Here is a 27,729-nt window from a genome sequence, read left to right as displayed (position 1 = left end):
TGAACGGCCTCCTCCTGTGCTGTCGCAACAGCAACTAAATGTCAAACATACATCATTGGCTGCGAAGTGCTTTGAGACATTCTGAGGCCACACAAGATGCTATCTGAATGCAAGTTCTTCACTTGCAACGTAGTTTCAGAAGTAATCCAGGCAAACTGTGTTTGAGTGCTAAGGTGATGCATAGTTAGGTAAGACATACATAGTAAACAGAAAACAAAAACTTGCACTTATGTAGTATATTTTACATAGAAAAATGGTTCAAAGCACTTCATAGGAGGTATAAGAAAAAAATAGAAGCAAAGCCAAATAAGGACGAAGTAGGAGGTTAAAGAGGTGGGTTTTAAAGAGGGTCTTAAAGGAGGAGAAAGAGATGGAGAGGCAGAGGGATTTAGGGAGAGGTCTCCAGTGAATGGGACCCAGACTGCTGTAGGAAGGGTAAAGAATGGGCGGGGGCGGGGGGCACCAGAGGAATGGAGATTTCGGGGTGAGGCAGTACAGCAAGACCATGAAGGGATTTAAACACAAGGATGAGAATTTAAAATTTGAGGCATTGGAGGAAGCTATTATAGAATCAGTGAGGACAGGGATGCTGGCTGAATGGGACTCAGTGCAGGATAGGAAATGGACAGCAGAGTTTTGGATAAAGTAAATTTATAGAGGGTGGACTGAAGTGTAGGGGTGGAGGTGGGTGATGTCATAGAGATGGAAGTTGGTAGTCTTTGTGATGCAGAGGAAATGGGGTGTAATCACAGTAAGAGTTGAATTAGATGCTGATTGTGAACAGTCTGGCTCAGCCTGAGACAATAGCTAGGGAGGGTTTGGGGGTCAGTGGCAGTACTCCTACGAAGCTGCAAAGTCACCGTGCACCGGTTTTTATATGGAAGAAATAGCAAAAATTTGAATGGGCCATGCAGCTAGTTAAAAGGACTACACAAAGAAAAAAAAAGAGGGAACATTGTTCAGTGGTCAGTTATGAATCTTTGTGACAGATGTCAAAGACAACGGCTTTAGTTTTCCAATTGGAAAGCTGGAGAAAGTTGTGGCTCATTTCAAGACTGGATGCCAGACAAGTAATCTGAAACCAGTGGGAATAAATGGGTCACTAGAGGTAGTGGAGAAGTAAAGGTGTGTGTCATCAGCGTACACATGGAAGCTAATCGCACATCAGCAAATGATGTCACTAAGGGGAGGTAAAGGAGGGGGCCAAGGATGAATGGGAAGATTTCCATTTATGGAGATGCTTTGGCTACAATCGGATAGCAATAGTAGAACCAAACAACACTAGTCCCACTGAGCTGGACAACTAATGAGAGTTGTTAGAGAAGGATGGCCTGGTTGACCATGTCAAAAACTGCAGAAATTCAAACTGAGTTGAGGGAAGAGATGCCCCAAAATCTGGGAGGTAACAAAGACATTAGAAGAAACTGAATTTGGGGCACGGCAAAAGCTTGCCTGGGATACAGACCATCCCCAGGGCCTGATGGTCTGCATCCCAGAATACTTAAGGAGGTGGCCTTGGAAATAGCGGATGCATTGACAGTAATTTTCCAACATTCCATAGACTCTGGATCAGTTTCTATGGAGTGGAGGGTAGCCAATGTAACACCACTTTTTAAAAAAGGAGGGAGAGAGAAAACAGGGAATTATAGACCGGTCAGCCTGACATCAGTAGTGGGTAAAATGATGGAATCAATTATTAAGGATGTCATAGCAGCGCATTTGGAAAGAGGTGATATGATAGGTCCAAGTCAGCATGGATTTGTGAAAGGGAAATCATGCTTGACAAATATTCTGGAATTTTTTGAGGATGTTTCCAGTAGAGTGGACAAGGGGGAACCAGTTGATGTGGTGTATTTGGACTTTCAGAAGGCTTTCGACAAGGTCCCACACAGGAGATTAATGTGCAAAGTTAAAGCACATGGGATTGGGGGTAGTGTGCTGACATGGATTGAGAACTGGTTTGCAGACAGGAAGCAAAGAGTAGAAGTAAATGGGTACTTTTCAGAATGGCAGGCAGTGACTAGTGGGGTACCGCAAGATTCTGTGCTGGGGCCCCAGCTGTTTACATTGTACATTAATGATTTAGACGAGGGGATTAAATGTAGTATCTCCAAATTTGCGGATGACACTAAGTTGGGTGGCAGTGTGAGCTGCGAGGAGGATTCTATGAGGCTGCAGAGTGACTTGGATAGGTTAGGTGAGTGGGCAACTGCATGGTAGATGAAGTATAATGTGGATAAATGTGAGGTTATCCACTTTGGTGGTAAAAACAGAGAGACAGACTATTATCTGAATGGTGACAGATTAGGAAAAGGGGAGGTGCAACGAGACCTGGGTGTCATGATACATCAGTCATTGAAGGTTGGCATGCAAGTACAGCAGGCGGTTAAGAAAGCAAATGGCATGTTGGCCTTCATAGTGAGGGGATTTGAGTACAGGGGCAGGGAGGTGTTATTACAGTTGTACAGGGCCTTGGTGAGGCCACATCTGGAGTATTGTGCACAGTTTTGGTCTCCTAACTTGCTATTGAGGGAGTGCAGCGAAGGTTCACCAGACTGATTCCCGGGATGGCGGGACTGACATATCAAGAAAGATTAGATCAACTGGGCTTGTATTCACTGGAGTTCAGAAGAATGAGAGGGGATCTCATAGAAATGTTTAAAATTCTGACGGGTTTAGACAGGTTAGATGCAGGAAGAATGTTCCCAATGTTGGGGAAGTCCAGAACCAGGGGTCACAGTCTAAGGATAAGGGATAAGCCATTTAGGACCGAGATGAGGAGAAACTTCTTCACCCAGAGAGTGGTGAACCTTTGGAATTCTCTACCACGGAAAGTTGTTGAGGCCAATTGACTAAATATATTCAAAAAGGAGTTAGATGTAGTCCTTACTACTAGGGGGATCAAGGGGTATGGCGAGAAAGCAGGAATGGGGTACTGAAGTTGCATGTTCAGCCATGAACTCATTGAATGGCGGTGCAGGCTCGAAGGGCCGCATGGCCTACTCCTGCATATTTTCTATGTTTCTATGTCAGGGTGGGGTTTCTGAAGAGGGCGAGATGACAGTAGTTTTGAAAAGGAGGACCTGAGAAGTAGGAGGCATTTACAATATCAGCTAGCATTGCAGCCAGGAAGGGAAGTTGAATGGTCAACTGTTAAGTAGGAATGTGGTCAAGGGAGCAGGAGGCAGGTTTCATAGATGAAATGATGTCTTTCTAAGTGAGCCTACTGTAAATTCCCGTAACTTCTATTATCCTGCAATTGATTTTGAAGTGCAAAAAAAACATTGTGTGCTGTTCTGGCTACTCTTTTGAAGGGCTGTTTTTTCATTTAATGGATAACATCCATTAAAATTGTCCCATAAAGGTCCTGAAGGTCGAAAATCATTACACAGTTTTTGCACTTGGCAACAAGACAAATATGACACACAGATTCTCTGAACTCTTGCCCCTCTCTAAAACACCAAAGATGCACTTTAAAAAATATTTTAATCTGTTATCACAAAATACAGAGCGATATACCCAACGTCATTCTACAGGAACACTTTATATAGTTTATTTACAGACTAATGATCATGGGAAGATCCGCAGGTCAAACTGTCCCACCCTGTTTCTAAAGAGGATTGTGTGTTGGCAAGCCAACCAGAGGATGGTATGAAGAGATTAAATCAATCATAACAAATGGGAGTAATTATGGATAATTATGATTGCCATCCAGACAGTTTTTGACTCGATAGGCCAGATTTTGATTGGGCAATTCAGAAATTTAAACTGTACACCAAAGGGCCAATTATACAAATACATACCATTGGCAGGGAGCCTTGCCAGCTGGCTATGCACATCAGGAAATCATGGGCACATTGCCCACATTTTTCTGTCCATTTAATGTCTCTCAGGAATACTTTTAACTTTATATTGACATGCATATACAGGAAACACAGGTAAATTCCTGTGTAGTCATGACTTTGACTTGAAAATTCTCCCATATGAGGCAAGTCAAACTGTGGAACCGGCATTTTGCATACATGTTAAGGAACAGTGTCAGTTTAAATTCAGATCTTTTCTGCTGCTGAAGTGGTTTTAAAGAAGCAGTGTAATTAATTAATCAGAGGTTGTTAAAGATGTGTTAAAAAGCCAGTGCCCTTGTTTTAACATCACTCTTCCTGGAAGAACTCAAGTATTTTTGTGAAAATGTCTGCCCCCAAGCTGTGACATTCATTAAAGTGAGCTGCTTATTTATTCTGAATTCCAAGGCTGGGAGTAGTACCACATTAGCTTTTCCTGAGGAGCTGGGCTGGCAGGCTTCATTGTTTTCAGGAAGTCAAGGCCAAGTATTTAACCTTGTGTGGGGGTTACGCACAGCATTTTTAATTAAAGGGTCTGCTGATTTTTAACTGATGATTTATTCCATAAAATTCTTTCTGTCAGGCACTAATGGTCGATCTAGGAACAGATCGTTTCCTCCGACAGGTAAGACTCATAATAGAAATATCCCTGCATGTGCAATACCTGTGTATTAATAATAACTGGGGTTGTAACATTACCAGTAAGGACTGTTTGTTTGTTACAGATTTCCTATTAAACATATACATGTGGGCAGTATGATTGGCTGGCATGCTGAAGTACTGATCCGCAATGTTAAGGAGCAGTGGAAAGCTGGTTCATTCCCACATTCTCCTGGGTTTCAATTTGGGCCATATCATTATGGAAAGTGTAAAGTGTAAAGTCCTTACTCTGCAGTATGAAACCACACGAGGCACATTCTAGGGACAAGGTCACTCTGTGACCTTAACTCTTTACTCACAGGACTCCAAAGATGATGACCCTGCATGGGACCTCCCTTTTTATACCTGAGTGATCAGGTAAGGAGTGTCTCCCACAAGTTCACCCCTTGTGGTCAAGGTGTGCATCTAAGTTGAGTGTATACAGTAATACAGTGGTGTTACATTGTGATTACAAACATGACATCACCTCCGCCCCCCCACAAAGTCTTATTGGGATCATAGATTTAGTCTTTCAGGTGGTCTACGCTCCCTCGTGGAGCGCCGCAGTTGGGGCTCTGGTTGTTGGACACTGACGTGAGTGTCTGTCACCTCTGGTGAATCCGGCCTGTCCGGGCTGACCGCAGGGACTGTGCATTCTTCTGATTGCTCTTGTTGCTCGTTCACTGGCGGTGTTGTGAGCTCCATCTCATGGTCTTCTTCAGGTTTCTCCGTGTCCATGCTGAACATTTTTTTTATTTGGTCCAGATGCTTACGGCATATCTGACCATTGTTGAGTTTTACCATGATGACTCTATTCCCCTCTTTGTCAATTACAGTGCTCTCAAGCCATTTGGGCCCCATGGCATGATTGAGGGCAAATACAGGATAATTTATTTCTATACATCTCCCCCTCGAATTACGGTCATGGTACTCGTTTTGTGACTTGCGCTTGCCCTCAACTATGTCGGTCAGGACTTGGTGAATGAGGAACAACCGAGTTTTGAGTGTCCGTTTCATGAGTAGCTCTGCGGGCGGGACCCTCATGAGCGAGTGCGGGTGGGATCTATAGACCAGCAGGAGGCACGATAGGCGGCATTGTAGGGAGGGTCCTTGAATTCTGAGCATACCTTGCTTAATGATTTGGACCGCACGTTCCACCTGGCCATTGGAGGCCGGCTTGAACGGAGCAGTCCTGACGTGGTTGATGCCATTGCCCGACATATACTCTCAGAATTCGTAGCTTGTGAAACATGGGTCATTATCACTAACCAGGATGTCCGGCAAGCCATGGGTTGCGAAGATCGCACGTAGGCTTTCCACGGTGGTGGATGACGTGCATGAATTCAGGATGATGCACTCGATCCATTTCGGGTACACATCTACCACAATAAGGAACATCGTACCCATGAACGGGCCCGTGTAGTCAACATGAATGCGTGACCATGGCCTGGTGGGCCAGGGCCACGGGCTGAGCGGGGCCTCCCTGGGGTCATTACCCAGCTGGGCACACATCGTGCACCTGCGAACACAGTGTTCCAGGTCTGAATCAATTCCAGGCCACCAAACGTGTGACCGGGCAATGGCCTTCATCAGCATAATGCTGGGTGCTCGCTGTGGAATTCCCTGATGAATGCCTCCCTGCCCTTCTGGGGCATAACTACCCGACTGCCCCATAGTAGGCAGTCGGCTTGGATGGAGAGCTCATCCATCCATCTGTGGAACGGTCTGACCTCCTCAGGGCATGCTCCATGTGCAGGCGTCCAATCCCCAGTCAGGGCACATTTCTGAATCAGGGATGGGAGGGAATCTCTGTTGGTCCAGATTTTGATCTGGCGGGCTGTGATGGGGGAGCCTGCACTGTCAAAGGCATCGACAGCCATGACCATCTCGGCGCTTTGCTCCGCTGTCCCCTCAGTGGAATTCTGCAGAGCGCGTTAGCGCAATTTTCGGTGCCGGGCCGGTGCCGGATGGAGTAGTCATAAGCAGCCAGCGTGAGAGCCCATCGCTGTATGCGAGCTGATGCGTTGGCATTGACAGCCTTGCTGTCTGACAACAGGGATGTTAATGGCTTGTGGTCCATCTTTAATTCAAACTTCCTACCAAAGAGGTACTGATGCATTTTTTTTACACCATAGACACATGCGAGTGCTTCCTTCTCGACCATCCCATATCCCCGTTCTAGAAACATAGAACATAGGTGCAGGAGTAGGCCATTCAGCCCTTATAGCCTGCACCGCCATTCAATGAGTTCATGGCTGAACATGCAACTTCAGTACCCCCTTCCTGCTTTCTCGCCAGACCCCTTGATCCCCCTAGTAGTAAGGACTACATCTAACTCCTTTTTGAATATATTTAGTGAATTGGCCTCAACTACTTTCTGCGGTAGAGAATTCCACAGGTTCACCACTCTGGGTGAAGAAGTTTCTCCTCATCTCGGTCCTAAATGGCTTATCCCTTATCCTTAGACTGTGACCCCTGGTTCTGGACTTCCCCAACATTAGGAACATTCTTCCTGCATCTAACCTGTCTAAACCCATCAGAATTTTAAACGTTCTCATTCTTCTGAACTCCAGTGAATACAAGCCCAGTTGATCCAGTCTTTCTTGATAGGTCAGTCCCACCATCCCGGGAATCAGTCTGGTGAATCTTCGCTGCACTCCCTCAATAGCAAGAATGTCCTTCCTCAAGTTAGGAGACCAAAACTGTACACAATACTCCAGGTGTGGCTTCACCAAGGCCCTGTACAACTGTAGTAACACCTTCCTGCCCCTGTACTCAAATCCCCTCGCTATGAAGGCCAACATACCATTTGCTTTCTTAACCGCCTGCTGTACCTGCATGCCAACCTTCAATGACTCATGTACCATGACACCCAGGTCTCATTGCACCTCCCCTTTTCCTAATCTGTCACCATTCAGATAATAGTCTGTCTCTCTGTTTTTACCACCAAAGTGGATAACCTCACATTTATCCACATTATACTTCATCTGCCATGCATTTGCCCACTCACCTAACCTATCCAAGTCGCTCTGCAGCCTCATAGCATCCTCCTCGCAGCTCACACTGCCACCCAACTTAGTGTCATCCGCAAATTTGGAGATACTACATTTAATCCCCTCATCTAAATCATTAATGTGCTTGAGAGAGCGACCTGGAGGCATAAGCCACAGGTTGTAATTGACCCTCAGCATTGCCCTGCTGCAACACACACCCAACCCCATAGGACGATGCATCACATGTCAGAACCAATTTTTTACAGGGGTCGTACAGGGTCAACAACTTGTTTGAACAAAGTAGGTTTTGCGCCCGATCAAAAGCCCGCTCCTGACAATCCCCCCAAAACCAATCACAACCCTTTTGCAGGAACACGTGTAGCAGCTCCAACAACGTGCTGAAGTTCGGCAGAAAGTTCCCGAAATAGTTCAACAGTCCCAGGAATGAACGCAACTCCGATGTATTGCAGGGCCTGGGTGCTCGTCGAATCGCCTCTGTTTTGGATTCGGTGGGCCGAATCCCATCTGCAGCAACCCTCCTGCCCAGAAACTCAACCTCAGGAGCTAAAAACAAACATTTAGACTTCTTGAGTCGCAGGCCTACCCGGTCCAGTCAGCGTAGCACCTCCTCCAGGTTGTGGAGGTGCTCCTCGATGTCTCGACCCGTGATGAGGATGTCGTCATGGAATACGATCGTTCCAGGAACGGATTTGAGCAGGCTTTCCATGTTTCGTTGAAAAATCGGGGCCGCTGATCGAATGCCAAACGGACACCTGTTATAAATGAACAGTCCCTTGTGCGTGGTGATGGTGGTCAGTAGTTTAGATTTGTCGGCCAGTTTTTGGGTCATATAGGCTGAAGTGAGATCCAACTTGGTGAACAGCTTGCCGCTTGGTGAACAGCGTGGCGAAGAGGTCCTCCGCTCTCGGGAGTGGGTATTGATCTTTTAGGGACACCCGATCGATGGTGGCCTTGTAGTCGCCACAGATCCTGACAGAGCCATCCACATTTAGGACGGGAACGATGGGGCTCACCCAGTCGCTGAATTCAACAGGCGAGGTGAGGCCCTCTCTCAACAGCCGGTCCAATTTGCTCTCGATCTTTTCCCGCATTACATACGGCACCGCTCTGGCTTTGTGGTGCACTGGCCTGGCGTCCGGGGTGACGTGTATCACTACTTTAGTGCTTTTGAAAGTCCGATGCCAGGTTGGAATAGTGAATCGAATTGTTCTAGGACTTGAGCATGAACTTCGCTCCACAGATGACATTGCGTGAACATCCTCCCATTTCCAGTTCATCTCGGCTAACCAGCTCCTTCCCAACAGTGCGGGACCATTGCCCGGGACAATCCAGAGTGGCAGCCAATTCACTAACCCATTGTGTGTGACAGCCAACATTGCACTGCCTAGCACCGGAATGATTTCTTTAGTGTAAGTCCGTAATTGTGTCTCAACACGTGCTAATTTGGGTCTACTAGCTTTAAGTGGCCATAGCTTCTCAAATTGCTGAACACCCATGAGTGACTGGCTGGCCCCAGTGTCCAGCTCCATGTGTACTGGGATACCGTTTAATAAAACCCTCATCATCATTGGTGGCGTTTTGGTGTATGAACTGTGAATATTCGCCACATGGACCCGCTGAACCTCGGCGTCCATCGATTTGCCCCAAAGGTCATCCTGCCTCAAAGAACCCTCTTCTGGTCCATCCACCTCATATATTAGTCTGGTTGCAGACTTCCTGCACATTCGAGTTAAGTGGCCACTGAGATTGCAGTTTCTGCAGACAAACTGTTGAAATCTGAAAAATCTGGCTGAGTATTTTCCCCCACACCTGCAGCATGAGTTAAAGTTTCCATTGTTGGGAACAAAGGGACTATGGCCAGCCATTCCGTGCTGATTGTCCCTTTGACTGCTCTTAAGTACCCTGTTAGGGGGTGTCCATGGCCCCATCCCGGGCCGCATTGTCCACTGTGATGGCGTGAATGTTCGTTCAGCCTGCCATTGTCTCTGTTGAAGTCCTACTCTGGGGTCTATTGCTGCCTGGGGAGTGTCAGACTGCCGCTGCCTGCCTGCGGGGCTCTGAGTCGCATTGATGATGTTGACTCCCTGATCCATCGCCGTGTTAGAGGTAGAATTGTGCGTATATTATTTTCGTCTCTTCCTCCCCCGCCATGAAAGTTTGAGCTATCAACGCCGCCGCTTCCAAGGTCAAATCCTTGGTCTCAATTAATTTGCGGAAGATTCCCGCATGATCGATGCCCTCGATAAAGAAGTCCCTTAGCATCTCCCCCCTGCAGGCGTCTGTGAACTTACAGAGGCTGGCCAAACGCCGGAGGTCCGCTACGAAGTCCGGTATGCTCTCTCCTTCACGACGTCAGTGGATGTAGAATCTGTGTCGGGCCATGTGTATGCTACTCGCCGGTTTGAGGTGCTCCCCGATCAATTTGCTAAGTTCTTCAAAGGTTTTGTCCGCCGGCTTTTCAGGTGCTAGTAAGTCCTTCATGAGCGCATAAGTCTTTGGTCCGCAGCTGGTCAAAAGATGAACCCTTCGCTTGTCGGCCGCTGCATCCCCCAGCCATTCTTTCATAATGAAGCTTTGCTGAAGCCTCTCGACAAAATCACCCAGTCTTCCCCAACACAGTACCGTTCCTCTGTGCTACTGGTGGCCATCCTCATGGGTCGTGAATTCCCGTTTCTCGTCGCCAATGTAAAGTCCTTACTCTACAGCATGAAACCACACGAGGCACATTCTGGGGACAAGGTCACTCTGTGACCTTAACTCTTTAATCAAAGGATTCCAAAGACGATGACCCTGCGTGGGACCTCCCTTTTTATACCTGTGTGATCAGGTAAGGAGTTTCTCCCACAAGTTCATCGCTAGTGGTCAAGATGTGCATCTAGGTTGAGTGTATACAGTAATACAGTGGTGTTACATTGTGGTTACATACATGACAGAAAGGAGCCAAATAGGAGAGGGGGAAGAAGTGAACATTGCTATTGGGAATGCTCTTGTACGCTCCCTACTGCCTGACTAAAAGGTGATATTGGCAGTGTTCTCCGTGTTCATGAGACAATAGTATATCATGGATGTAGACCCAAGTGTAGGTGAGGACACGGGCTGCAGCTTTCCTGCTGATGTAGCTTATAGATGATAGGAGCAAGGAGGCCAATAAGAGGTGTCAGGGAAGTTCAGCTGTAAGGTGAGAAAAGTATAGATTCAAGCTGCGAAGGGGGAAAGAGGTGAGAATGGAGATGTTGCAAAGGTGCAAGAAAATTCTCTTGGTGACGGATTGTTTGTTGGGAAGGAGGAAGCTGAGCTCAAAGTTGAACAAAGGTTCCACACTTGGGCTTAGTCGAAGGTGGCAGCCAGGGAGGAAGATGAGTCAAGGCCAAAGGTGTGCAGGTTTTTCTAGATTAATTCCTAGGGTGAGAGATTGAGCCTAGACACTATGGAATTTAGGAGAATGAGAGGAGATCTCATTGAAACATATAAGATTTTGAGGGGGATTGACAGGGTAGATGCTGAGAGGTTGTTTTTCCTGGCTGGAGAGTCTAGAACTAGTGGGCACAGACTCAGAATAAGGGGTCGGCCTTTTAAAACTGAGATGAGGAGGAATTTCTTAACTTGGAGGGTTGTGAATCTTCTGCCACAAAGTGCTGTCGATTCTGAGTCTTTGAGTTCATTCAAAGCTGAGATAAATAGATTTTTGTACTCAAGGTGAATCAAGGGATATGGGGATCAGGCGGGAAAGTGGAGTTGAGGTTGAAGATCAGTTAGGATCTTATTGAATGGTGGAGCAGGCTTGAAGGGCCGTATGGCCTACTCCTGCTAATTTTTATGTTTTTATGTTTTTTGTGGGAGCCAAAAAGGATGGTTATGATTGTGCCAACATTAGGGTGCAGAAGGTTTTAGCTCATCTAGACCTTAATGTTCGCTAGGGAATTGGTAGTGGTGATAACAGCCATGAGGATGTGGGTGTCGCTGGCAAGGCCAGCATTTATTGCCCATCCCTAATTGTCCTCGAGACGCTGGTGGTGAGCTGCTTTCTTGAAACACTGCAGTCGATGAAGGAATGGCGATATATTTCCAAGTCAGGATGGTGTGTAACTTGGAGGGGAACTTGCAGGTGATAATGCCCCCATGTGTCTGCTGCCCTTGTGGTAGAGGTCGCGGGTTTGGGAGGTGCTGCGAAGAAGCTTTGAGAAGAACAGTTGCTGCAGTGCATGTTGTAGATGGTACACACTACAGCCACGGTACGCCGGTGGTGGAGGGAGAGAATGATTTAGGTGGCGGATGGGATGCCAATCAAGCGGGCTGTTTTGTCCTGGATGGTGTCGAGCTTCTTGAGTGTTGGTGGAGCTGCACTCATCCAGGCAAGTGAAGAGTATTCTACCACACTCCTGACTTGTGCCTTGTTGATGATAGAAAGTGTAAAGTCCTTACTCTACAGGATGAAACCACACGAGGCACATTCTGGGGACAAGGTCACTCGGTGACCTGAACTCTTTATTCACAGGACTCCAAAGACAGTGCCCCTGCGTGGGACCTCCCTTTTTATACCTGAGTGATCAGGTAAGGAGTGTCTCCCACAAGTTCACCCCTTGTGGTCAAGGTGTGCATCTAGGTTGAGTGTATACAGTAATACAGTGGTGTTACATTGTGGTTACATACATGACAGAAAGGCTTTAGGAAGTCAGGAGGTGAGACACTCGCTGCAAAATACCCAGCCTCTGACTTGCTCTTGTTGCCACAGTATTTATGTGGCTGGTCCAGTTAAGTTTTTAGTCAATAGTGACCCCCAGGATGTTGATGGTGTGGGATTTGGCAATGATAATGCCGTTTAATGTCAAACTGCAGTGGTTAAACTCTCTCTTGTTGGAGATAGCCATTGCCTGGCACTTGTGTGGCCGCGAATGTTACTTGCCACTTATCAGCCCAAGCCTGAATGTTGTCCAGGTCTTGCTGCATGCGGGCACTGACTGCTTCATTATCTGAGGAGTTGCGAATGGAACTGAACACTGTGCAATCATCAGTGAATATCCCCACTTCTGATCCCATGATGGAGGGAAGGTCATTAATGAAGTAGCTGAAGATGGTTTGGCTGAGGATTGCCCTGAGGAATTCCTGCAGAGATGTCCTGGGGCTGAGATGACTGGCCTCCAACAACCACAACCATCTTCCTTTGTGCTAGGTATGACTCCAGCCAGTTGAGAGTTTTCCCCCGATTCCCAGGTTAGTGCAGCTTTGGTGTTGTGCATGGTGGGAGCCTGATCGGAGGAATTCAAACTACTCAAAGCCAGGGCAAAGTTGTGACAAAATTAAACATTTCTAGAAAGTTTGCGAGAAATGGAAGGAGATGGATGGGACAATAGTTGGGAGGGTGAAGGGGCTGGGAGCAGGTTTTGTGCCAAAGAAGTGATGACCGAGGTTTTGGCGTCTGTGAAGAACAAGCCAGTGGATAGGAAGTTTTGATGATATTGCTAGTTATTATATTGTGAGTGAGAAGGAGAAATTGGGTAGTCAAGAATTGGAACAATACGAGATCAATGAAGCAGCAGTGGGCTTCAAGCCTGAAATAAGTGTATTGTTGGCAAGAGGAGTGGGTGAAGAAAGTGAAACTATGCAGTGGAGGGTGTGGGTGCCTGAGCACAAATTAAGCAAGGAGAAGTAGGACTGAGAGGGAACAGGAAACTGATTAGCCTGTGATCCCATATATGAGTTACTCCATTCCACAGGAAGGCACTTAAAGGTGGCACTGTTTACAACATCTAATTGGTAATGACCATCTCCCTATCCCAATTGTTCTTGGCCTGTATTACATTTTCAGGTATTTCTCTCTGATGTCTAGTAGCATTTTGTGTAAATTGATATCTGCTGTGATCTGGAACCTGTACCTTCTCTACACTCTGTCCTCAGAGATTTTTGCCTCACAGCTAGCAATTACCCCATTTGCAGTAATTGGTTTACTGGATTCAGAGTAGTCCCATGCTATGTTACCCCAACTCTCTGAAATGCAACACTACTACAGCGACTGGAGACATGCAGACTAAAGCTACAAATAATTTTATTTACAAATAGAAAATTGAAGCACAACAATTAGCAAATACTAAAAGGGGAGATTTTCCTGGGTCTGCCTCCTACTGCACTGAATTTCCTGGACACTGTGAATATTAGAAATTTGAGCAGATTGGAGTGCACCTTTGTAAAGGAACCGAACTAATGTTCCTCCATTTAAATTAATGGAAGAAAATTGGATGGATTCCTTTGCAGCTTTGAGCTGCCCAATTTTCAGATATTTTATTTGCTTAGGTGATCCAGTGCATTAGATCTGGTACAGATACAGGAAATCACCCCTATTAATATTATTTACAGAAACACAGTACAAAAGCCCAGAATGGGCCAGTTACCATTCATTGCAATGATATGAGACAGGCACGATAGACCAGTTGGTATTTTCCCGTCCAACAGTTTTGTATGTTTGTACAGGTGATAGTCAGTGTGGGCCCCTGGAGTTGTCTTGATCACCTGGGGGATTAGTGAGGAATTTAGCAGATATTTCCTTTTGGCGTTGGTGGGTTAAGAGTGTGACAGGTTCAATGGAACTGCTGGTCTTTTCCTGTCCAGCGTTTTTGTATGTTCCTTCCTGATCGAGTTCAAGTAATTTTGTTAAATAATGAACAAAACTCTGTTTTTGACAGAAAATGTCAACATCTTTTTGTCCCCTCCTGTTCAAACTTTCATTTACCTTCAGTAGGGGCTGCTGATGTCAGAACTTTCATTTGGTTCAAGCAACCACTTTTGAGAAGACTCACCTGCTCTTGGCCATTAGATGTCTAAACAAATATCTGTTAAATCTTTCTTGCAGTTCTTCCAAAAAAAACCACAATATTGCTTTGAACATAAATTGGAGACCAGATGTTATAAATACAGTGTCAACCATCCAAATTGTCTTGTGGGAGATGAGAATACTTTACAGACCTGTGTCAAACTTACAACTCTTCACAATGAGACAAAACAGTTCTTTCAGATCAAAAGGAATATTATTGCAAATTACATTAAGTAAACAAACCATTAAGATCTTTTGATTAAAGACACACATTAATCTTTAAAGTAAATGAAATAAAAAAGTTCAAACTCTGTCAGAGTTTCCCTCTTAGGCACCAGTTGCCTGGCATCCTTGTCACACACATGTGGGGGCTAGGGGGAGCTCTCCAGACAATACTTTTATTTATTAGAAAGGGGTTTAAGGTCAGGCTTAGAAGTAGAAATTAAAACTATTATAATATGAGGAGCATTTTAGTCATAACACTGTGGAGATTTTTTTAAGTGCCAAAATGTGTAGTTTAACAAACAGGATCTTTAAAGATGTGTTCTCTATCTCCTACAGAAGCATGGTTTTCTAGACAAATGTTTAGGAATATTTTTATATTTGAAGAAGAGCACTACTTATTTTTTGGCACAACTTAAAATTATATTAGTACATCATATGGAAAAGCAACAATTCATTTTCTAGACACTTTTGCATGAAAGTGGGCTGGAATTTCCAATGGTTTACCGCCTGGTTTCTGGGCGATATTGGCCATTGTGGGCGGTAATCAGGTGAGCGAAAATATCCTTACCTGAGTTACGCTGGCGGTTCCGAGGTACTGCCGGCGGCACCATCCTCCGATCGCCCTGGCGTGATATTTGGCTGAGCGGTGACCCGTAGGTGAGTATTTTTTAAAGGCCCACGAGGATCAGCGGAGCTGGGCAGTAGGTGAGTACCTCTGCAAAAAAAAAAAGGTTAGTAATTGTTTTTTACTAATTATTTAAAAATGTTTTGTGGTGATTTAGTTTTAAAGTGTCTTGGGAATGTTTTTATTTTTGTTTAGTTGATGTGTTTCGAAGATTTATTTTTATTGTTTTTCTGGTGTTAGGCCCAACCCGCAGCCTCGGAGTAAATTTTTATTGATAAAAATTTTTGCTCATTTTATTTACGAACTGCCCAATCGACCCTAAATTGCACTTTTTCACCCAGAATGGGGGTGCAAGGCCCATGTTTTTCGCTTGGCGGATTTTTTTATTTTTTGGGGGGAAGTTTTCGCTGGCGATTATCTTCCCAGTTTTAGTGGTCTTTTGGGCAGTGATCGGGTGCTGGAGGACTGATAGGAAATTCTAGCCCAGTATTCCTTAAAGGAGCCACTCAAAAGCTCTAAACAGAAATGAAGTAGACAATGCAACTTTTATTTGATGGATTGTGAAGGGGACAGTGTGGTACATGTGTGATCTATTTATTTTGTGATTATTTAGATGGATGATGAGGACTCTCTGTTGCCACGGAAACTGCAGGCCGCTCTAGAGCAGGCTCTAGAGCAAAAAAATGAACTCGTCAATCAGGATTCAGACAGTGAATCAGACGACGGTGAGAAACTTGTTCAAATGTTTCTTTACAACAGTTTTTAAAAAGTCATTTCCTTTCAAGCTTAATTCCTTTTGATGTATTCACTGGAGTTTAGAAGGATGAGAGGGGATCCCATAGAAACATATAAAATTCTGACGGGACGGGACAGGTTAGATGCAGGAAGAATGTCCCCGATGTTTGGGAAGTCCAGAACCGGGGTCATAGTCTAAGGATAAGGGGTCGGCCATTTAGGACTGAGATGAGGAGAAACTTCTTCACTCAGAGAGTTGTTAACCTGTGGAATTCCCCACCGCAGAGAGTTGTTGATGCCAGTTCATTGGATATATTCAAGAGGGAGTTAGATATGGCCCTAATGGCTAAAGGGATCAAGGGGTATGGAGAGAAAGCAGGAAAGGGACAGTGAGGTGAATGATCTTATTGAATGGTGGTGCAGGCTCGACGGGCTGAATGGCCTACTCCTGCACCTATTTTCTATGTTTCTATGTTTATATAAAGTATGGATAAGCACAGCATTCATGTGAAATATCCATATTGCAGAAAGTTCATATTGAAGGGTTAAGCCAAATTGTGGCTCAACAGGTTTATTGAGAAATAACAATGTTTTTACTATTATATACATGGCATTTGTAATGGGATTAATTTAGTTACTACGCTCATACTGCTTTTACCTTTCAGTACTGCTATTGTTGACACTCCTGACTTTGTGACAGTACAATGAAATGAAGAGCATAGTACTCCTGCCTCCAGCGGAGCCTGGACCCACTTCATGAGTCTAACAATTGGTTTTCCCATATTGTCACTGGTACTGCTGGCTGCACTTTGCTAACCAAGAAGCTGGCCAAGAGTTTCAAAATCTAACAGCCCCAAAAAGCTGCAAACTCAAGAACAGCCCTGACACACAATGCCTTTGTAAATTAAAGTAGTATTTATACACGGTGGCCCTGAAATTCTGCCGGGCTCCCACCATTCCCCCACCATGACTCCAGCAGAAACCCCCGCTGCAAATGTCAGAGTGGGGAACTGATAAATCCCGATGGAATTTAAGGCCTCCACTTGTACTGAAGGAAAAGAAACATGAAAGGAGAAATACAAATGTTGAAGGCACAAAATTAATGATGCATTCTGGTTTAACTTTAGTGCGATTGTTCTTCCTAATTGATAGATGTTTAATCTGCAGAAAATGAAAAGAAAATGACCTTAGTATTTTCAATGCAACAACTAGACCATCATTTACCCAAAGGTTACCTCAACAGTCACTCTCACTCATCAAGTCCTCCCGTTCTGGACCCAGTTAACGGAGACACTACTCCATCCAATTCCCCACCCTGTCATAGACCTCTCTCCTCCAACCCCCCAGTTCATACCGGCACTCTTCTATCTCTCTCCACCCTCAACTTGTCACTCTTCTCTCGCTGCAACCTACTTAAGTTGGTGCTCCTTTTCTACTTCCCCACTTCAAACTCGCGCAATTTCCTCCACCACCAGTGTGCCTGCTGGCACTCCTGTATCTCCCACCAATTCAGGCTGACACTCTCCCTCCTCACTCCTTAGTAAATGCTGCACTTTCCATCCTGCTCCACCCAAAGTGCCATTCCAAGCTTCTCTCCTCCTGCCCCAAAGCATTGTTTCCAGCTTCCTTCTTATCTTCATTACCCCTTCCCGCAATGTCATCCATTTCTCTCCCTTTCATCGCTACCCTTTCATTTCCCGTTTCAATCCCATCCAATTAGCCCCCTCCATTATTGCTCTTTAAAGTCTGGAGTGGCTGCCTCTCTCTCCTCTCAATGCTGTTATCAGGGCAAATGACAGGATTGTGCCTGCCCCCCCCATCATATACTGTGAACAAGAACTCCTTCTGATGGCACACACAGGCCACAATCCCTGCCAATAGCACTGGGAGTGACACTAAAAGGAGAGAAAGACCTGGGGCTAGAAATTCCATTTTTGGTCATAGCGGTATTTTTCCGCCAAAAACTTCCACTACGATTCCGATGCCTAACATTTGGGAGAAAATGCGCCCAGTGGTTGCTCGAGGATTGGTGGCGTACACCACAAATTTTCTGCAACTTTTCTCCGTGGCCAATACCGCTGCGAGTTGGGCCAAGGGAAGGGGCAAAACAGCAAAAAAAATTCCAAAAAATAAAAGATCATAAAACATTCACAAGACCCTTTTCTATCGAATTGCTGCAAAAGAATTCAAAAATAAAACTTTAACTTACCTTTTCAGCAGGTCTTCATACCCACCGCTGTTCCAAGGGCTGCAACACAGGTTTTTCCCGAGCAGTTTTTTTTCGTTCTATCTATGGGGGCCACTGAGCCAAATTTTTGGCGAAAGTGCTATTTCAAGACTTGCACATAGGTGGTCCGCTCACCAGCGGTACTTAAAAACCACCGGCAGATTTCCCGGTTCACCATTTTTCACAAAAACGGCAAAATATCACCGAAAAACAGACGTAAGGTTGGGGAATTTCCAGCCTGCTGGACCTGTGTTTGCAGGAAGGAGCAGAAGTTGGAAGGGTGCAAGAGGGGACCTGTTTGTGCTGATCTTGTCAGCAAATGCTGACACACTGATCAGGCCCCCAAAACACTGATGTGTGGCATGGCCAGATTTGTTCTGGCCATAATTAGAGTGTTTTCCATTCTTTCACCTGTACAGATCTTCTCCGGGCATTGGGGAATGCCTGACAGCCAGAAATGAAAGTTGTAATTCACGACTTTTAAACAGCTGCTTGTCTGCTAGCACCAGTGTTGTGGGATCCACCCATGTTGCAAACAGGGAAGGGAATGGAATTCCAAAAAAAGGGTGAGAAGCTAAGCCCAATAAAAACCTCTATAATGAAGTTTGTACATTTAAAATGTTTTTCCTTTTATCTCTTTCCCCTCCACAGAGTGCAACACACTGAACAATCTGGTCTCAGAAGCCTTCATTCGCTTCTTTGTGGAAACTATCGGCCATTATTCTTTATTTCTGACCCAAAATGAGAGGAATGAACGAATATTCCAAAGAGAAGCTTTCCGCAAGTCAGTGGCATCCAAGAGTATCCGGCGGTTTCTCGAGGTCTTCATGGAATCGCAGATGTTTGCTGGATTCATACAGGACAGAGAACTGCGCAAGTGCAGGGCAAAAGGTAGAGCTAAAGAAGCAAAGGGCACAGTCTTTAGCCCTACACTAATATCACCACAGTACACTCCATGATTTACACATTCCAGATTCTCTCTATTTTTTAGTGTACTGGTGCTATACACTTTGGAAGTTTAGAACTAAACGCAATATGCTTTAATATGGCCATATTCTTAATTCATCAGCTCCAATTGCTCCTACCCTCAGTGACAGGTTGGTAACCACCAGTACTTCACCCCACTATATACAGTTCAAAATAGTTTTACTGGACACAACCCAAGTTTAGAAGACAAAATTCTATTGTATTGACAGCTGATTTTCACAGTTTAAATGTACCAACATTTCCAACATCCATCTTTACACATTATTGCATTCCAAATACATAAGAATAGCCATCTATCTCTACTAGTTGAGGTCTCAAAGAACGGTCTCCTGTACTTCCCTTTCCATGGATCATACTATTTGGATTACCTTATTAATGTACCATTTTGCATAGCCATCCCCACTGAGCAACATATACCTCTTTGTATTCATCTACATATGAACTGTATTTCACTGTTCCAGGCATGTTTCTATAACACATTACACCATTACTGAAAACTTGGGTTTCTTCATTCCTGATGAAATGGACTTATCTTTCATGAAGTCCTGAGCTCTGTCCTGTACAAACTCCAACTCATCCAAAAATCCTTTCCTTGCACCTTATCACGCAAATAGTGCATACCTATCTTTCTTCTTCAAAAGCCACCTGCTGTGTATCTGTAAAGCATGCACTCCCATGTTCCGCCACCAGGGAGCTCATCCCCTGACGTCCCAAGGGGTCCCAGCATCCCTGGGAGCACTGTATATAAGCCGGCCCCTAAGGCCTGTTCCTCACTCAGGAGTGTCTGAGGTCACTGTTACTTTAACCTCCCTGTGTAGAGTCTCACCTGTGTTAGGAACACAATAACTGGCAACGAGTATACGAATCCAACGCAAAGATGCAGCAAACTGTGGGCATCCTGGAGAAGTTCTCGGAGGGTGAGGACTGGGAAGCCTATGTCGAACGGCTAGACCAGTACTTTGTAGCCAACGAGCTGGACGGAGAAGGAAGCGCTGCAAAAAGGAGAGCGGTCCTCCTCACAGTCTGCGGGGCACCGACCTACAGCCTCATGAAGAATCTTCTGGCTCCGGTGAAACCCACAGATAAGTCGTATGAGGAGCTGTGTAACAGGTTCGGGAGCATTTTAACCCGAGGGAGAGCGTGCTGATGGCGAGGTATCGGTTCTACACGTGCCAGCGATCTGAAGATCAGGAAGTGGCGAGCTATGTCGCCGAGCTAAGGCAACTTGCAGGACAATGTAAATTTGATGGCTACCTGGAGCAGATGCTCAGAGACTTTTTGGTACTGGGCATTGGCCACGAGACAATCCTACGAAAACCTTTGACTGTAGAGACACCGACCCTCAGTAAGGCCATTGCGATAGCACAGGCGTTTATGTCCACCAGTGATAACACCAAACAAATCTCTCAGCACACAAGTGCTAGCAATGTTCACAAATTAACTGGAACTGTGTTTGCGAGCAGAACTGTACAGGGCAGAACCCACGAGTCTGCAACTGCCAGCAGGCCTCAGGTGACCCAGATGACTCAGAGTCCCCAACAAAGGATGAATGCAAGGCAATTCACACCTTGTTGGCGTTGTGGAGGCTTCCATTCAGCCTATTCATGCCGCTTTAAAGGGTATGTTTGCAAGAGCTGTGGAACAATGGGGCACCTCCAACGACCTTGCAAACGAGCAGCAAGCTCTGAAAAACCTGCTAACCACCACGTGGCAGAGGAAAATCGGTCCATGGTGGGTCAAAGCAATTTCAAGCCTCAGAGAGAGGAGGCAGATGCTAAAGTACACGGGGTGCACACATAAGGCTAAACATAAAATTGAATGGCTTACCTGCAGCCATGGAACTGGACACTGGCAATAGCCAATCCATCATGAGTAAAAAGATGTTTGAGAGACTGTGGTGCAACAAGGCATTCAGACCAGCCCTGAGCCCCATCCACACAAAACTGAGAACGTAAACCAAAGAGTTTATCACTGTCCTGGGCAGCGCCATGGTCAAGGTCACCTAGTAGGGCACGGTGCACGAACTGTCACTCTGGATTGTCCCGGGCGATGGCCCCACACTGCTTGGAAGGAGCTGGCTGGGCAAAATCCGCTGGAACTGGGATGACATCCGAGCACTATCATATGAGACCTCATGAACCAGGCATCGGAAACTTTTCCGAGGCGAAGGTGCGGATCCACTTGGTCCCAGATGCACGACCCATTCACCACAAGGCACGAGCTGTACCTCACATGATGAGTGAGAGAGTGGAAATCGAGCTGGACAGGCTGCAACAGGAGGGCATCATCTCCCCAATGGAATTCAGCGAGTGGGCCAGCCCGATTGTTCCATTACTCAAAAGTGATGGCACGGTCATGATTTGCAGCGATTATCAAGTAACAATTAATCGTTTCTCGCTACAGGATCAATACCCACTACCTAAGGCAGACGGCCTATTTGCAACGCTGGCAGGAGGCAAGACATTCACCAAGCTCGACCTGACTTCGGCCTACAGGCCTACATGATGCAGGAGCTGGAGGAGTCTTCGAAGGGCCTCACCTGCATCAACATGCACAAGGGACTGTACATCCACAACAGATGCCCGTTTGGAATTCGGTCGGCTGCAGCGATCTTCCAGAGAAACATGGAGAGCCAACTCAAGTCGGTACCACGCATGGTGGTCTTTCAGGACGACATATTGGTCACGGGTCGGGACACCGTCGAGCACCTACAAAACCTGGAGGAGGTCCTCCAGTGACTGGATCGCGTAGGGCTGCAGCTGAAGAGGTCGAAATGCGTCTTCATGGCAACATGGAGTTTTTGGGGAGAAAGATTGCGGCGGACGGCATTCGGCCCACAGACGCCAAGACAGAGGCTATCAGGAACGCGCCCAGGCCACAGAACGTCACGGAGCTGCGGTCGTTCCTGGGACTCCTCAACTATTTTGGTAACTTCCTACCGGGGTTAAGCACCCTCTTAGAGCCCCTACATGTGTTATTGCGTAAAGGTGAGAACTGGGTATGGGGAAAAAACCAAGTAATTGCTTTTGAGAAAGCCAGAAACATTTTATGCTCCAACAAGCTGCTTGTATTATATAACCCGTGTAAAAGACTTGTGCGAGCATGTGACGTGTCGTCGTACGGAGTCGGGTGTGTATTACAACAAGCTAACGGTGCGGGGAAGTTGCAACCTGTTGCCTATGCTTCCAGGAGCTTGTCTAAGGCCGAGAGAGCCTACAGCATGATTGAGAAAAAGGCATTAGCGTGTAGGTTCGGGGTAAAGAAAATGCATCAGTACCTGTTTGGCCTCAAATTTGAGCTGGAAACTGATCACAAGCCCCTCACATCCCTGTTCGCTGAAAACAAGGAGATAAATACTAATGCCTCAGCCCGCATACAAAGGTGGGCACTCGCGCTATCAACATATAACTATACCATCCGCCACAGGCCAGGCACCGAGAACTGTGCGGATGCTCTCAGTCGGCTACCATTGCCCACCACGGGGGTGGAAATGGCGCAGCCTGCAAACTTGTTGATGGTGGCACAGCCCGCAGACTGGTTGATGGTCATGGAAGCCCGCCAGATTAGGACTTGGACCAGCCAAGATTCTCTGCTGTCCCTAGTAAAAAACTGTGCACTGCATGGGAGCTGGGCCAGCATCCCTGTTGAAATGCAAGAGCCAATCAAGCCGTTCCAGCGGCGAAAGGACAAGTTGTCCATTCAGGCAGACTGCCTGTTGTGGGGTAACCACGTAGTGCTACCCAAAAAAGGGCAGGGTTCATCTCGAATCTCCACAGCACACACCCGGGTATCGTAATGATGAAAGTGATTGCCAGATCCCACGTGTGGTGGCCCGGTATCGACTCTGACTTAGAGTCCTGTGTACGGCAATGCAGTGTGTGTGCTCAGTTGAGCAACGCGCCCAACTTTAGCATTGTTGTTGCCAATTTAAGTGTATCTAAGGGTTAAGTCATGGCAGGAGAGCTCGGTCACGTGATATGCTCCTCCTGTACCATGTGGGAACTCAGGAACACTTCCGGTGTCCCTGACGACTACGTGTGCGGGAAGTGTATCCGCCTCCAGCTCCTGACGGTCCGCTTTACGGAATTGGAGCTGAGGGTGGATTCACTCTGGAGCATCCACGATGCGGAGAATGACGTGAGAAGCACGTGTACCGAGTTGGTCTTACCGCAGGTGAGGGGTCCACAGCCAGCTAGGGAATGGAAGACCAGCAGGAAGAGCAGTGCAAGGAAGGTAGTGCAGGGGTCCCCTGCGGTCATCCCCCTGCAAAACAGATACACTGCTTTGGGTACTGTTGGGGGGGATGACTCACCAGGGGAGGGCAGCAGCAGCCAAGTTCATGGCACCGTGGCTGGCTCTGCTGCACAGGAGGGCAGGAAAAAGAGTAGGAGAGCGATAGTGATAGGGGATTCAATTGTAAGGGGAATAGATAGACGTTTCTGCGGCCGCAACCAAGACTCCAGGATGGTATGTTGCCACCCTGGTGCAAGGGTCAAGGATGTCTCAGAGCGGGTGCAGGACATTCTGAAAAGGGAGGGTGAACAGTCAGTTGTCGTGGTGCATATAGGTACCAACGACATAGGTAAAAAAAGGGATGAGATCCTACGACGCGAATTTAAGGAGCTAGGAGCTAAATTAAAAAGTAGGACCTCAAAAGTAGGAATCTCAGGATTGCTACCAGTGCCACGTGTTAGTCAGAGTCGGAATCACAGGATAGCTCAGATGAATACGTGGCTTGAGCAGTGGTGCAGCAGGGAGGGATTCAAATTCCTGGGGCATTGGAACCAGTTCTGGGGGAGGTGGGACTAGTACAAACCGGACGGTCTGCACCTGGGCAGGACCGGAACCAATGTCCGAGGGGGAGTGTTTGCTAGTGCTGTTGGGGAGGAGTTAAACTAATATGGCAGGGGGATGGGAACCAATGCAGGGAGACAGAGGGAAACAAAATGGAGATACAAGCAAAAGACAGAAAGGAGATGAGTAAAAGTGGAGGGCAGAGAAACCCAGGGCAGAGAAACCCAAGGCAAAAAACAAAAAGGGCCACTGTCCAACAAAATTCTAAAGGGTCAAAGTGTAATTAAAAAGGCAAGCATGAAAGCTCGGTGCCTCAATGCAAGGAGTATTCTGAACCCAGGAAGGGCTCTGAGCTAGTTAGAGTGGGTGAGAGCTCAGATGAACAGGACCCCAAGAAAGAATGCAAAAGGCAGGAGGCAACAGAGCAGAGTAGCACTGGGGTAAGTGTAAACCACAAGGTGATAGGAAGGGACAATATGTATGAATATAAAGGGGTTGCAGGAGGGGTCAAAATAAAAATCATGGTTTAAAAACTAGTATTAAAACACTCCACCTAAACGCATGCAGCATTCGAAATAAAGTAAATAAGTTGACGGCACAAATCATTACAAATGGGTATGATTTGGTGGCCATTACAGAAACGTGGTTGCAGGGTGGCCAAGACTGGGAATTAAACATACAGGGGTATCTGACAATTCGGAAAGATAGATAAGAAGGGAAAGGAGGTGGGGTAGCTCTGTTAATAAAGGAAGATATCAGGGCAGTTGTGAGAGACGATATTAGCTCTAATGAACAAAATGTTGAATTATTGTGGGTGGATATTAGAGATAGTAAGGGGAAAAAGTCACTGGTGGGTGTAGTTTATAGGCCCCCAAATAATAACTTCACGGTGGGGCGGACAATAATCAAGGGAATAATGGAGGCGTGTGAAAAAGGAACGGCAGTAATCATGGGGGATTTTAACCTACATATCGATTGGTCAACTCAAATCGCACGGGGTAGCCTTGAGGAGGAATTCATAGAATGCATACGGGATTGTTTCTTGGAACAGTGTGTTACAGAACCTACAAGGGAGCAAGCTATCTTAGATCTGGTCCTGTGTAATGAGGCAGGAATAATAAACGATCTCCTAGTAAAAGATCCTCTCGGAATGAGTGATCACAGTGTGGTTGAATTTGTAATACAGATTGAGGGTGAGGAAGTAGTCTCTCAAACGAGCGTACTATGCTTAAACAAAGGGGACTACAGTGGGATGAGGTCAGAATTGGCGAAAGTAGACTGGAAATACAGACTAAACACAATTGAGGAACAGTGGAGGACTTTTAAGGAGCTCTTTCATAGTGCTCAACAAAAATATATTCCAGTGAAAAAGAAGGGTGGTAAGAGAAGGGATAACTAGCCGTGGATAATAAGGAAATAAAGGAGAGTATCAAATTAAAAACCAATGCATATAAGGTGGCCAAGGTTAGTGGGAAACTAGAAGATTGGGAAAATTTTAAACAACAGCAAAGAATGACTAAGAAAGCAATAAAGAAAGCAAAGATAGATTACGAAAGTAAACTTGCGCAAAATATAAAAACAGATAGTAAAAGCTTTTACCGATATATAAAACGGAAAAGAGTGACTAAAGTAAATGTTGGTCCCTTAGAAGATGAGAAGGGGGATTTAATAATGGGAACTGTGGAAATGGCTGAGACCTTAAACAATTATTTTGCTTCGGTCTTCACAGTGGAAGACACAAAAACCATGCCAAAAATTGCTGGTCACAGGAATGTGGAAAGGGAGGACCTTGAGACAATCACTGTCACTAGGGAGGTAGTGCTGGACAGGCTAATGGGACTCAAGGTAGACAAGTCCCCTGGTCCTGAAGAAATGCATCCCAGGGTATTAAAAGAGATGGCGGAAGTTATAGCAGATGCATTCGTTCTAATCTACCAAAATTCTCTGGACTCTGGGGCGGTACCAGCGGATTGGAAAGCAGCTAATGTAACGCCTCTGTTTAAAAAAGGGGGCAGACAAAAGGCAGGTAACTATAGGCCGGTTAGTTTAACATCTGTAGTGGGGAAAATGCTTGAAACTATCATTAAGGAAGAAATAGCGTGACATCTAGATAGGAATAGTGCAATCAAGCCGACGCAACATGGATTCATGAAGGGGAAATCATGTTTAACTAATTTACTAGAATTCTTTGAGGATATAACGAGCATGGTGGATAGAGGTGTACCGATGGATGTGGTGTATTTAGATTTCCAAAAGGCATTCATTTGAAAAGAGGTGACATGATAGGTCCAAGTCAGCATGGATTTGTGAAAGGGAAATCATGCTTGACAAATCTTCTGGAATTTTTTGAGGATGTTTCCAGTAGAGTGGATAAGGGAGAACCAGTTGATGTGGTATATTTGGACTTTCAGAAGGCGTTCGACAAGGTCCCACACAAGAGATTGATGTGCAAAGTTAGAGCACATGGGATTGGGGGTAGTGTACTGACATGGATTGAGAACTGGTTGTCAGACAGGAAGCAAAGAGTAGGAGTAAATGGGTACTTTTCAGAATGGCAGGCAGTGACTAGTGGGGTACCGCAAGGTTCTGTGCTGGGGCCCCAGCTGTTTACACTGTACATTAATGATTTAGATGAGGGGATTAAATGTAGTATCTCCAAATTTGCGGATGACACTAAGTTGGGTGGCAGTGTGAGCTGCGAGGAGGATGCTGTGAGGCTGCAGAGCGACTTGGATAGGTTAGGTGAGTGGGCAAATGCATGGCAGATGAAGTATAATGTGGATAAATGTGAGGTTATCCACTTTGGTGGTAAAAACAGAGAGACAGACTATTATCTGAATGGTGACAGATTAGGAAAAGGGGAGGTGCAAAGAGACCTGGGTGTCATGGTACATCAGTCATTGAAGGTTGGCATGCAGGTGCAGCAGGCGGTTAAGAAAGCAAATGGCATGTTGGCCTTTATAGCAAGGGGATTTGAGTACAGGGGCAGGGAGGTGTTGCTACAGTTGTACAGGGCATTGGTGAGGCCACACCTGGAGTATTGTGTACAGTTTTGGTCTCCTAACCTGAGGAAGGACATTCTTGCTATTGAGGGAGTGCAGCGAAGGTTCACCAGACTGATTCCCGGGATGGCGGGACTGACCTATCAAGAAAGACTGGATCAACTGGGCTTGTATTCACTGGAGTTCAGAAGAATGAGAGGGGACCTCATAGAAACATATAAAATTCTGACGGGGTTAGACAGGTTAGATGCAGGAAGAATGTTCCCAATGTTGGGGAAGTCCAGAACCAGGGGTCACAGTCTAAGGATAAGGGGTAAGCCATTTAGGACCGAGATGCGGAGGAACTTCTTCACCCAGAGAGTGGTGAACCTGTGGAATTCTCTACCACAGAACGTTGTTGAGGCCAATTCACTAAATATATTCAAAAAGGAGTTAGATGAGGTCCTTACTGCTAGGGGGATCAAGGGGTATGGCGAGAAAGCAGGAATGGGGTACTGAAGTTGAATGTTCAGCCATGAACTCATTGAATGGCGGTGCAGGCTAGAAGGGCCGAGTGGCCTACTCCTGCACCTATTTTCTATGTTTCTATGTTTCTATGATAAGGTGCCACACAAAAGGTTACTGCAGAAGATAAAGGTACGCGGAGTCAGAGGAAATGTATTAGCATGGATAGAGAATTGGCTGGCTAAATGAAAGCAGAGAGTCGGGATAAATGGGTCCTTTTCGGGTTGGAAATCGGTGGTTAGTGGTGTGCCACAGGGATCGGTGCTGGGACCACAACTGTTTCCAATATACATAGATGACCTGGAAGAGGGGACAGAGTGTAGTGTAACA

General features: G+C 46.0%; 1 protein-coding gene across 2 annotated transcripts in view; it reads left to right on the top strand.

Moving 5' to 3' along the window:
• Positions 1-27,729, top strand: part of dennd2b (DENN domain containing 2B) — a 489,686-nt gene that overhangs the window by 442,040 nt on the left and 19,917 nt on the right. For both annotated transcript variants that reach the window (XM_070899957.1, XM_070899956.1), the window contains exons 16-18: positions 4,426-4,467; positions 15,764-15,875; positions 18,764-19,003. In XM_070899957.1, coding sequence (XP_070756058.1) covers positions 4,426-4,467; positions 15,764-15,875; positions 18,764-19,003 — 394 coding nt within the window. The remainder of the gene's footprint in view (positions 1-4,425; positions 4,468-15,763; positions 15,876-18,763; positions 19,004-27,729) is intronic.

This window comes from Pristiophorus japonicus, chromosome 14 (genome assembly GCF_044704955.1).
Source record: "Pristiophorus japonicus isolate sPriJap1 chromosome 14, sPriJap1.hap1, whole genome shotgun sequence".
Classification (NCBI taxonomy): domain Eukaryota; kingdom Metazoa; phylum Chordata; class Chondrichthyes; family Pristiophoridae; genus Pristiophorus; species Pristiophorus japonicus.
This window is presented reverse-complemented; position numbering and strand designations above follow the sequence as displayed.